Source organism: Heterodontus francisci, chromosome 10 (assembly GCF_036365525.1).
Source record: "Heterodontus francisci isolate sHetFra1 chromosome 10, sHetFra1.hap1, whole genome shotgun sequence".
Taxonomy (NCBI): Eukaryota; Metazoa; Chordata; class Chondrichthyes; order Heterodontiformes; family Heterodontidae; genus Heterodontus; species Heterodontus francisci.
This window is the reverse complement of record NC_090380.1, coordinates 17,097,810-17,111,081: the sequence shown is the minus strand read 5'-3', so window position 1 is coordinate 17,111,081 and position 13,272 is coordinate 17,097,810. Positions and strand designations below refer to the sequence as shown.

The following is a 13,272-nucleotide window of genomic DNA, read 5'->3' as shown; positions in this document are numbered from 1 at the left end:
ATGTAATATCAACTTCCAAAACAGTTTCCTTGCCTTCTACAGCCTCTTAAACCTGGCAGTTTTGGGAATGTTCCTCTTGTAATCGACAATCTTGTCCATAAGCAGGAGAAAATTTGAAAGGGAACAATTAGCTAAAACTAGGGCCCTATCAAATTCATGGTCAAATTTTGCAAATTTCACGGTCACGGCATTTTAAGAATTGTGAATTTCACCTATTTAAATGGTAAATTTCAGTGTTGCAACAATCCATGAAAATTATCACTTTAAAGCAAAAAAAGACAAAGGAGGTTTCTGGTTTCAAATGGCATTTATTGCATACTCAAAAACTACTGTAAAAAACTGACTATATAAACAGGTCATATTCTTCACACAATTCAGTGGTTGAATGTGAGCATGGAGCAATGTCTCTTTCTTAATTTCCAGTTTCTGATCTGTGAAGACCTGTGTTTAGACACAGCTCTCTCTGCGTCCACAGAGTATATTGGAATTGTCAGACAGTGCCGTGCTAGCCTTGCAAGGTGGGGGAATCTGCATTCCACAGACTTCATCTCCTTGTAATGTGTAGCAAAAAACCTTTGGTAGGTAGGACTGTTGTAGTTTGTTTGCACTTAGCAAGCAACCACCATTTTGCACATTACTTTGAATGAAGACAGCTTTGGATGATTAAGTTTTTCAAATGGTATCTAGTAAAGTGGTATCAGTTAAGTGATGGAAGGTGTCACTGACAGTGCTATCAAGCGGCACTTGCATAGCAATAACCTGCTCAGTGATGCTCAGTTTGGGTTCTCTGCTAGGGCCATTCAGCTCCTGACCGCATTACAGCCTTGGTTCAAACATGGACCACAGAGCTGAACTCAAGGAGGTGAGGTGAGTGTAACTGCCCTTGACATCAAGGCAGCCTTTGACCGAGTATGGCATCAAGGAGCCCTAGCTAAACTGGAGTCAATGGGAATCGGGGGAAAAACTCTCCGCTGGTTGGAGTCGTACCTAGCTCAAAAGAAGATGCTTGTGGTTGTTGGAGGTCAATGATCTCAGGTCCAGGACATCACTGCAGGAGTTCTTCAGGGTAGTGTCCTAGGCCCAACCATCTTCAGCTGCTTCATCAATGACCTTCCTTCAATCATAAGGTCAGAAGTGGGGATGTTCGCTGATGATTGCACAATGTTCAGCACCATTCGCGACTCCTGAGGCTGTCCGTGTAGAAATGCAGCAACATCCAGGCTTGGGCTGCCAGTTAGCAAGTAACAACCGCGCCACACAAGTGCCGGGCAATGACTAACTCAAACAAGAGAGAATCTAACCATTTCCCCTTGACATTAAATGGCATTACGATCGCTCCAATAACACTCAAGAAGCTCAACACCATCCAGAACAAAGCAGCCCGCTTGATTGGCACCCCATCCACAAACATTCATTCCCTCCACCACCGACACACAGTGGAGCTATGCACCACGGTTCCTTAGATAGCATCTTCCAAAACCACAACCTCTTCCATTCAGAAGGACAAGGGCAGCAGATGCATGAGAACATCACCACCTGCAAGTTCCCTTCCAAGTCACACACCATCCTCACTTGGAACTATATCGCTGCTCCTTCACTGTCGCTGGGTCAAACTCCTGGAACTCCCTTCCTAATAGCACTGTGGGTGTATCTACCCTACACAGACTGCAGCGGTTCAAGAAGGCAGCTCACCATCACCTTCTCAAGGGAAATTAGGGATGGGCAATAAATGTTGCCCGAGCTAGTGACGTCACATCTCAAGAACACATGAAAAAAAATGCTGGAGCTTGCAAAAGCATCCATAAATTCCACTGTAACCAACTGAATTTTCTGAGCTCTCTGTCAATTTCTTAAAAAGAGATGAAATCGTTGCTTTTTTTTCTGCATGTTCATTTTCCAGCAGTGTGGTGTCAGATACTCTCTGCTGCGATGGCTTTTGGACTCTAAGTAGTGATGAACCAATGCCTGTCATGTGTGATCAAATGAAACATTGCAGCCTTGATGTGGTGCAGTAATGGTTGTGGCCATTTTAGATTTGCTCATTCTGGAATTCTTACTTGCCTGCTACTCTCAAAACTACACCGGAAGCCCTCCCTCATCTACCAGTGAGTTGAGCCTTTTGTGTCAATCAGTAAAATGCGCAATGTTCACAACATGCCCAGCAATTAACGAGTTGAGCCTTGTGTCAATCAGCAAAAGGCGCGAAGCTCGCAAAGTGGCCAATTTCATGGAGGACCCGAGGTTTCATGGTCCGTGAATTTGGTAGGGCACTAACTATAACTGAGACCATGCTCTATGTCTGAAGGCGCACAAGACAATGGATCTCGTAATTTAATATGGGTGCCTTTTCAATATTCCACTGGGCTAAAGTCCAACCAAAAACTTCCATAGGTTACCAATTGTTAACTTGAAGAATGAATTATGGCCTCTGATCATTGCAAAATGTTGACCCTCCTTCAATTGGTCACTAGTTGCCTAATCCACACACCTGCCAAATACTTCATCTGAAATTAGACCCAAAATTATTCCTTACTTAAATGGAAAAAAATCCCTTCAAAAAATATGTAAATAATTTGACACTTGCATTCTCATCTCAGAAAATTTTAAAATAATTTCTTCAAAAGTTGCATTATCAACATTTCTTAATGACTTTCAGAAAGGAGAAAACAAAATTGAACAAAAATATTATTCTATTGGGGCGGCACAGTGGTTAGCACCGCAGCCTCAGAGCTCCAGCGACCCGGGTTCAATTCTGGGTACTGCCTGTGCGGAGTTTGCAAGTTCTCCCTGTGACTGTGTGGGTTTTCGCCGGGTGCTCCGGTTTCCTCCCACATGCCAAAGACTTGCAGGTTGATAGGTAAATTGGCCATTATAAATTTCCCCTAGTATAGGTAGGTGGTAGGAGAATATAGGGACAGGTGGGGATGTGGTAGGAATATGGAATTAGTGTAGGATTAGTATAAATGGGTGGTTGATGGTCGGCACAGACTCGGTGGGCCGAAGGGCCCGTTTCAGTGCTGTATCTCTAAACTAAACTAATTCACTGAACTGTTTTATCATTGATATAACTATATGCAAAGTTACAACAGTTAAATCCCCAAATTTAATGCTCCTAAAGAATTATTCATATACTTATTACTTGAAATTGAAGATTACCCCCAAATTAATAATTCCCTGCTTAATCAACCATCAAAATAAACTTCCACAACAACATATTAAACAACTAGCAGAGACCCCAAAGCATCTGCAGTGAAATTAGTAGCTTTATTGCATCAGTATTTCTTTGAATTCCCATCCCATGCCACCCCCATTCACATTCCATTCATCCCCATACCATTCCTTTCATCCTATGCCATCCCCATTCCCCATGTCGTCCAGTTTCCACACCCTCCCACAATCTCTCTAGCCAGGGTTATGTTTGTTGTTGGGCTCCCTCACTTTCCGCTGTTTTTTTTCCTCCACCAACACCCTCCCCCACAAGGCTGCAGAAGGCACCCCCCAGTTCCACAATTAACGTTTGGAGGGAGTTTGTGCTTGGAGGTGGGGACAGCATGTGCTCAGCTTCACTTCCCAAACCCTGCGTATTGGGAGGATGAGAGCAGTCGCCGGGGGTGGGGGGGGGTGGAGAGATATGGGACACCTCAACTGACCGTACTGAAAAGGCACCTCGCTTGACTGTACCCGGGGGGGGGGCGGAAGAGAGCTTGACCCTACCCCAGGAACAAAGGGGGTCAGCAACTCGCCTGACCCTATCCCAGGGAGCATTTTTTCTTCCTCCTAGTCAGCAAACACTTCCCTTAAATATCATTTTCACAAATTTGTCATGCATCTCACCCCACTAAGAAAAGATTTCATTTCCACTCCTCACCTCCAACCCAGTAGAAAATGGCGCTGAAAACTAAATGCGGCCCACGAGGATGATGCTCAGATATCACAAAGTTTAATTTAATGCAATAAACAGAATTGGGTTTACAAAGAATTTCAGTTAGCAGCCACTTCCCTGAAACAACATTTTTAAAAACTGTCATGTATCTTACCCTATTAAAAAATTTCATTTCCACTACTCACCCCCATCCAAGTCGAAAATGATGCCAAAAACTACACCCCGGCACTTCCCACCAAATAAACCCACCAACAGACGAACCCAGTTATTGAAACATTTTATTGCAACATTAAGGTAGCAAGTGTACTGAATGCAACAATTTTTGATCCATTTGTTAGAAAACCACCTGGAACCAAGGTTCTAAACGAACAGACACACTCCTTAACCTGAGCAAACAAAACAAGCTGGACAGACTAAAACTGCATAGTATTATAAATTAAAGAATTTAGTCATGCATAATAGTTCAATAGTTTCCAGGTTTTCCAACAAACTCTCTTAACTGAGCACTTATCTATAGGATCTCATCGCCCTGTATATTTGCAGCTTTCATAAAGAATGCTAGCCAGGAAAAATCCCACTATGGCATTAACCAAGGGAGAAACAGCAACACTGGGTAGCAAAGTCAGAGCTAATTCACTCCCAGAGTTGCTTATACCAGAACTATTATTTTCACGATTAAGAAACATCAGAGGACCAAGGCACAGTTTCACAGAGCAGGTGGATACAGGCCCCATTCTGCTCTCTACCACATGGCAATGCATTCGTCAGAGGTCAGGAATCTCCCTCTCTACAAAGAGAGAGAAGGGAAACTCGTTGGACTGCCCCTGCTGAACTGCTATCATTCAGCTCTTGGCTTCTTGGACACAAAGACATGTGACCCAGGGAAGTGCCTTCTAAAAAGGGCACGCAAGTTTAACAAAAAGGTCACCACATTACAGGAAGGACATAACTGCTCTGGAGAGAGTAGAGAAGATTTACAAGAATGTTGCCAGGGCTTGAAAATTGCAGCTATGAGGAAAGATTGGATAGGCTAGGGTTGTTTTCCTTAGAACAGAGGAGGCTGAGGGGTGAGTTATAATTGAGGTGTACAAAATTCTGAGGGGTCTAGATAGAGCAGATAGGAAAGACCCGTTTCCCCTAGTGGAGAGGTCAATTACCTGGAGGCATAGAATTAAGGTGATTGGTGGCAGGATTGGAGGGGACATGAGGAAAAACTTATTCACCCAGAAGGTGGTGGGTGTCTGGAATTCACTGCCCCGGATCGGTGGTGGAGGCAGAAACCCTCAACTCATTTAATAGGTACCGGGACCTGCACCTGAAATGGTGTAACCTGTAAGGCTACGGGCCAGGTGCTGGAAGGTGGGATTAGATTGGGCAGCTAGATTTTCAGCTGGCGCAGACAAGATGGACTGAATGGCCCCTTTCTGTGCCGTAACTTTTCTATGGTTCTTCTCCATCATTTGAAGGTAATTACCATAGCCTCAAAAAATTACAAGTATATTTTCCTCAAAGTTACAATCCCTTTTTTTTCAACTTTGCAGAGTAAAATTATGCCTAGGTTATTATAACACCTGGGAGTTTTTTCACATCCATATGAAAAAAAATTATTACTTGCTACATCTGGAGAAAGCATTCCTTCTTCCAGCAAAATGTTTTTGCCTTGTGTAATCAGTCCTAATTAGGATCTGCTTTGACTGTTGGATCCAGATACACGAAACCAGCAAAACATCTCCTACAACTGAAGAGTAAACTGCAACCCAGCTTTAAATTCTAACTATTCCATACATCATGTATGCATCTATACACAATGCATGCTTTTATACACTAGAATCATCCATTAAAAAACTGTTCTGCTACTTACTAATAAAATATATGTAAGAATTACACCCTTTTTAAATATTAAAGATATTCTATTTCCCTGTAGCCATCATCTTCACTTGCTTCTTGTCATAATTTTGAGGATTCTATACCTGTGACGTGGGGAGAAAGAATGCTTCCGAGAAGAGCAAGATGAAGTTGACTTAGGTGGAGCCGGAGAGGCTGATTTTCTCCTTGCTGGCGGTGGGGAATATTCTCTGGAACGAGAAGAGGTGCTGCCAGACTGTTCCTCGGGGCTTATAGACCTCTTCTGTCTATGTAGGCTAACAGAGTGATCCCTGAAAGTTGAACAAGACAGAGACCTAACCTGCAATGATCTATTATATCATTTCTTCACTCTATTGGCTAAGTGTGGCAAAAGCCATCCACAATCTAAAATATTCAGAATTTGTTAGTTTGTTCCGTATGGGGCACAGCAAAAACATAAATGTATATTTTAAGAAAAACTATTTCATTGATGACTTTTCTAGGAAGAATATTCTTGCACAATTTCACAATTGGATTTGATGAATATATGGTAATGTATTTAACTTTTTTGTATTGTCCTCACCCCATTAATAGATGGCCTTATGGGAAATAGAAAAGGTTTTCAGTGAGAGTACCAAGCACTCCCTAGTAGGTCACACTGATTTGAGAGAGAAAAAAATGACCCCAACTGCACAACTGAGACATTTCACATCGCATTCGAGCCCTTTGAAACGAATTAATTTTGACAATTATTTTGTGGCTCAACATGTCAATTTTGCAGAGTGTTGTAAATTTCTTGCACATTTGGAAAGACCAGATTGCTACATCATCTGTCTGGTCTACTTGAATGCAGATCAATGGTAAAAGGTTAAAATGATAAATTCCTGAGAGATCCATTCATGTAGCTAAATAGAGATTAAATACGGTGCAACATAGTCCAAAATTCATAATTTATAACAAGTTTCTGATTTTAATCTTACATTTTTCTCTGAGCAGGAGTCAAACTATTAATAGATTAACAAGCAATTAAATAGAAAAACAAACTTTTCTAGAAGTAATCCTCATGTTTAATGGGCAGACTGCTCTTGTAAATATCAACTTGATAATTGAAGCAAATTTTTTTTTTAGATTTAGAGATACAGCACTGAAACAGGCCCTTCGGCCCACCGAGTCTGTGCCGACCATTAACCACCCATTTATACTAATCCTACACTAATCCCATATTCCTACCACATCCTCACCTGTCCCTATATTCCCCTACCACCTACCTATACTAGGGGCAATTTATAACGGCCAATTTACCTATCAACCTGCAAGTCTTTTGGCTGTGGGAGGAAACCGGAACACCCGGAGGAAACCCACGCAGACACAGGGAGAACTTGCAAACTCCACACAGGCAGTACCCAGAATTGAACCCGGGTCGCTGGAGCTGTGAGGCTGTGGTGCTAACCACTGCGCCACTGTTATTTAAACACACACTGGGGGACATTTAATTGCAAATGTAAATGGCCTCAAAATGCAATAGTAGATCAATGCATTGATGCTTAATTTTTGGATGTATTTTTCAACTCTAATGTGTCAGTGTTGTTCTGAACTAAAAAGCTTCGAATGGATGAAGTTGCTCAATTTAAGTCCTCATTCATCATCTGAAAAGCGCACTGAGACACACTCAACTGACACTTAAATGCGGCTGCACAGGGCCAAATATAATTAGGAAGAGAGGCTGTTTGGGATAGTATTTGAATCTTTTGGAAAATATATTGCACAGATATGCTAAACATAAAAAACATTTTCAGGGAAAAGAACCTTCATGTTTATGAGTAAAAGGCTTCATTATGATCCTTTAAGCCCTATCTTTTGTTGGCCCGTCCTGGTTTATGGTATCTATTAAATAACACAAAATAATGCATTGAGGTTAAGCTATTAGAAGCTGTGACAGTAATTATAACTAAGATACCATCCCTAATGTAGCTTGTTCAGTATGGTCATACCTAACCATCTGTCATAGCTACTGTGTATTTTGCAAGGAAGGGAAATAATGAAAAATAAGATTAAATTTTATCAAGACATAGTATCACTCACCTGTGTTTTTCTTTTTTCTCTTTATGTCTTTCTAAATCCCTTCCTCTTTCCCTGTCTCGGGTTTTTTCTTCAGATCTTTCCTTTGCCCTTAGCTTTTCTTTATGCTTTTTAGTTACTGGAATTTCTTCAAGAATAGGGGGTGGTGGACTGGGAGTACGTGGGCCTTTCTTTCTACCCTGTTGCACTTTTGAAGATCTTCTGGAAAGGAAGACAGTGAATTGCTTACAACAAAGGCCTCTACTTAGTTAAGTATTAAAAGTACATCTGGCTTACTAGCAAGCTGCCAGTTTCAAAGAAACAAAAACGGCACTTCAGTAAGAACAAATGCAGTTGTGGCAGTGCATGTACCTTAAAATAAATCGTGCCCTGATGTACTGTGTAATAGCTACTTGTTTAGAGAAAGGAAAAAGCCCTTTTCAAGCTTTTGACAAGGTCCCACATGGCAGACTGGCTAAAAAAAAAGCCCATGGGATCCAGGAAAATGTAGCAAGCTGGATACAAAATTGGCTCAGTGGCAGGAAACAAAGGGTAATTGTTGACGGGTGTTTTCATGACCGTAGGGCTGTTTCCAGTGGTGTTCCACGGGGCTCAGTAGTAGGTCTCCTGCTTTTTGTGGTCTATATTAACAATTTGGATGTAAATGTAGGGGCATGATCAAGAAGTTTGCAGACGACAGAATTGGCCACGTGGTTGATAGCGAGAAGGATAGCTGTAGGCTGCAGGAGGATATTGATGGACTGGTCAGATGGGCAGAAAAGTGGCAAATGGAATGCAACCCAGAGAAGTGCGAGTTGATGCATTTGGGGAGGTCAAACAAGGCAAAGGAATATACAATTAATGGGAGAATACCGAGAGGTGTAGAGGAAGTGAGGGGCCTTGGAGTGAATGTCCACAGATTCCTGAAGGTAGCAGGACAGGTTGATAAGGTGGTTAAGAAGGCCTATGGAATCCCTGCCTTTATTAGCTGAGGTATAGAAAATAAGAGCAGGGAGGTTATGCTGGAACTGTATAAATCATGTCACCTCATTACAGAAAGGATGTAATTGCACTAGAGAGGCTATAGAAGTAGAGAGGTGATTTACGAGGATGCTGCCAGAACTGGAAAAATACAGCTATGAGGAAAGATTGGATAGGCTGGGGTTGTTCTCCTTGGAACAGAGAGGCTGAGGGGAGATTTGATTGAAATGTATAAAATTGTAAGGGGCCTGGATAGAGTGAATGTGAAGGGCCTATTTACCTTAGCAGAGAGGTCAGTGACTTGGGAGCATAGAGTTAATGAATTAAAGTTGGTGGAAAGAATAGAGGAGAGATGAGGAAAAAACTTTTTACCGAGAGGGTAGTGAGGGTCTGGAACTCACTACCTGAAAGGCTAGTTGAGGCAGAAAATCTCATCTCATTTAAAAGATGTCTGGATATGCATCTCAGTGCCGTAACTTGCAGGGCTACGGACCAAATGCTGGAAGGTGGGTGGCTCGTTTTTTAGCCAGCACAGGCAATGTGCCAAGTGGCCTCTTTCTGTGCCGTATACTTTCTATGATTCTATTTATACAGTAGCATAGCAGTTATGTAACCAGACTATTAATACCTGGACCAATGATCCAGGACCAGAGTTCAAATCTGACCATGGCAGCTGGGGAATTTAAATTCAGCTAATTACATAAATCTGGAATTAAAAAGCTAGTATCAGCAATGGTGACCACAAATTTATCAGATTGGTGTAAAAACCCATGTTTCATTAATGCCCTTTAGAGAAGGAAATCTACCGTCCTTAACCAGTCTGGCCTGTGAGACTCCAGACCCACAGCAATGTGGTTGACTCTTAACTGACCTTCTCAAGGGCGTTAGGGATGGGCAATAAATGCTGGAATTGCCAGCAATGCCCCATTCTGTGCATTAATTTAAAAAGATCTATAGTATTAAAGCAATGGTTTCAAAGCCAATCTAATATTTTGTTGTCAGCTGTGGCTCATTAGGTAGCACTCTCACCCAAGTCCGAAGATTGTGGGTTCAAGTCTCACTCCAGAACTTGAGCACAAAAATCAAAGCTGAGGGAGTGCTGCATTGTAGGAGGTGCAACATTTCAGATGAGACATTAAACCGCGGCCCCGTCTGTCCTCTCAAGCGGGCGTGCAAGTTCACATGGCACTATTTCTGAGAGCAGCAGGAAAGGATAACAAGGCAAGGGAATAAACAATAAGTGATAGGATACTGAAGTGTAGAGAAACAGAGGGATCTTGCAGTGCGTGTCCAGAGATCTCTGAAGGCGGCTAGACAGGTTGATAAGGTGGTCAAGAAGGCATACGGGACACTTGCCTTTATTAGCCAAGGCATAGAATATAAGAGCTGCGATATTATGCTGGAACTGTATAAAACGCTGGTTAGGCCACAGCTGGAGTACGGGCTCACCGTTCTATAGAAAAGATGTGATTGCACTAGAGAGGGTACACAGAAACATAGAAAATAGGACTAGGCCATTCGGCCCTTCGAACCTGCACCGCCATTCAATACGATCATGGCTGATCATCCAAACTCAGTACCCTGCTCCCACTATCTCCCCATATCCCATGATTCCTTTAGCCTTAAGAACTGTATCCAACTCTTTCTTGAATATATTTAATGATTTGACCTCAACTGCTTTCTGTGGTAGAGAATTCCACAGGTTCACCACTCTCTGGGTGAAGAAATCCTTCATCTCAGTCCTAAATGGCTTACTCCTTACCCTTAGATTGTGACCCTTGATCCTGGACTGCCCGCCATCGGGAACATCCTTCCTGCATCTAATCTGTCCAGTCCTGTTAGAATTTTGTAGGTTTCTATGAGATCCCCTCTCATTCTTCTAAACTCTAGCGCATACAAGCCTAATCGACCCAATCTCTCTTCATACGTCAATCCTGCTATTCCAGGAATCAGTCTGGTGAACCTTCGCTGCACTCCCTCCATAGCAAGAACATCCTTCCTCAGATAAGGAGTTCAAAACTGCACACAATACTCCAGATGTGGTCTCACCAAGGCCTTGTATAATTGCAACAAGACATCCTTGCTCCTGTACTCGAATCCTCTCGCTATGAAGGCCAACATACCATTTGCCTTCTTAACTGCCTTGCAGCTGCATGCTTACTTTCAGCAACTGGTGCACAAGGACACCCAGGTCTCGCTGTACCTCTGTATAGAGGAGATTTATGAGAAGTTGCCTGAACTGGAGAATTTTAGTTATGAGGAAAGATTCCATAGGCTCAGGTTGTTTTCTTTGGAACAGAGGAGGCTGGGGGGACATCTAATTGACGGGCATAAAGTTATGAGGGGTCTAGATAGAGTGGATAGGAAGACACATAGGGCGGCACAATGGCGCAGTGGTTAGCACCGCAGCCTCACAGCTCCAGTGACCCGGGTTCAATTCTGGGTACTGTCTGTGTGGAGTTAGCAAGTTCTCCGTGTCTGCGTGGGTTTTCTCTGGGTGCTCCGGTTTCCTCCCATAGCCAAAACACTTGCAGGTTGGTAGGTAAATTGGCCATTATAAATTGCCCCTAGTATAGGTAGGTGGTAGGGAAATATAGGGACAGTTGGGGATGTGGTAGGAATATGGGATTAGTGTAGGATTAGTATAAATGGGTGGTTGATGGTCGGCACAGACTCGGTGGGCCGAAGGGCCTGTTTCAGTGCTGCATCTCTAAAGCCCCTATTCCTCTTGGTTGAGGGGTCCATAACAAGGGAGCATAGATATCGGGTAAGAGGTTTAGAGAGGATTTGAAGAGTATTGTTTTCACCCAGACAGCAATGGGGATCTGGAACTCACTGCCTGAAAGGGTGTTAGAGGCAGAAACTCTCACTACATTTAAACAATACCTGGATATGCACTACAAGGCTACGGACCAAGAGCTGGAAAGTGGGATGGCTCCCTGTCACCGGTGCAGACACGACGTGCTATAAAGTTCTATGATTCTAGGAATTATCCCTGGCATCCCCATCAATATATATCGCTCAAACAACATCACAAAAAAAAAAAATATCTGGCCATTGTCACAATGCTGATTGTGGGAGCTTGCTGTGTGTAAATTGGCTGCTACATTTCCTACAATGCAACAGTGACTACACTTCAAAGTACTTCATGGCTGTAAAGTACTTTGGGATGTTCTGTGGTTGTGAAGGATGCTATATAAGTGCAAGTCTGTCTTTTTTTCTTGAAAAGAGGAATCTCTACTTGTTTACTTTCTGGGTTTGTCTTAGCCATTTATACAGCATAGTTTTGTGTTTGAGACACACAAAGGAAGGCAATTTGATTTTCAGTTCAGTATTCCAACTATTCCAGTAGTTATACCATAGGCAATTACATCTGTTCATATATACATGGAGGAAGTGCACTGTTGAGGATCTACAGAGGCATGAATAGGGTATTTTGAACAGGGCTGGGGAGGAGAGGAACAAAGGGAAGCACATGGTGATGAGGAATGTACTATGGAGAGGGCAGATTGCTGAATATATGAAAAAGGGATGTGAAGGAATGATTGCGCAGCAGCTGATGGGGATAGTGAAGGACTCCTTACTAACTTACCCCTCAACAGTTCAGCAATATTATGGTGTTGCAAGAGCCAAAACTGCAATGATGGCTGGCAACATCTGATAATCTACGTGATGGTGGAAGCAGCTGCTTGTTGTTTGTGAACCACATGCACAGCTTGCGTTGATACAAAATGATTTTGACTTCACACAGAACAACTGTTTACTGCATTTCGCCATGAAGTCTTTCAAAATGCAGGAGGTAGCCTCACAGAGCTTTGGCTTCACATTATTGCAGTACTGCAGTAAAGCAGCTTTAAAATGTTCATATGTGGTCCATAGGAAGTTGACTATTTACCAGCTTTCAAATTCAGTTGAGAGGAGTGCCATATTCTCTTGCAGTGTAAACTGGGTCCACTGGCCTGCATCACTCCATAAAGGCACAAGTCTCAGACCAGCACCTATAGCAACACCCTAAACACCAGGGAACCGAATAGGGGATTGTACAAATGTAGGAAAATGTAGCCACTGTAACAACAGAGCTGAACTTGAAGTGAATTTCCTTCAAGGGCATTCTACTGTGTGTCAAATATCAATACTGCAATGTGGACTAACTGCAGTTTGATAACTCAATTAGCCAGCCAGAAAGGGTTTCTTCATTGCAATTTCAGCATAACCATAAACTAGGCTTAACTGATTATAAGCAATCGGTAAATAAAGATAACAATGGCACAATTTGCAGTTGTCGTCAATAACTACAATACATCAGAAACCCAAGCAAGTTTATTTTTGTTTGCTGATGACTGATGACCTTTGCCTGCATTCGACGAAGGCCTCCAAGTTAGCGTGGACCGTTTCTCGGATGCTTGTAAGAAAACACTATCAATCTGAAGCAGACAGAAGTTATACACCAGCCTACCCCTGGAAAACCTAACAATATCATTGAAGGACACATGCCGTTTAAAATG

At 42.6% G+C, this 13,272-nt stretch overlaps 1 protein-coding gene across 8 annotated transcripts in view; it reads right to left on the bottom strand.

Moving 5' to 3' along the window:
* Positions 1-13,272, bottom strand: part of zc3h13 (zinc finger CCCH-type containing 13) — a 150,498-nt gene that overhangs the window by 85,283 nt on the left and 51,943 nt on the right. For 3 of the 8 annotated variants that reach the window (XM_068040171.1, XM_068040172.1, XM_068040179.1), the window contains 2 exons: positions 7,811-8,008; positions 5,854-6,063 (listed from right to left, as the gene is read on the bottom strand). In XM_068040171.1, the coding sequence (XP_067896272.1) occupies positions 5,854-6,063; positions 7,811-8,008 (408 nt within the window). The remainder of the gene's footprint in view (positions 1-5,853; positions 6,064-7,810; positions 8,009-13,272) is intronic. The other 5 variants (XM_068040175.1, XM_068040176.1, XM_068040173.1 and 2 more) reach the window with 4 other exon arrangements.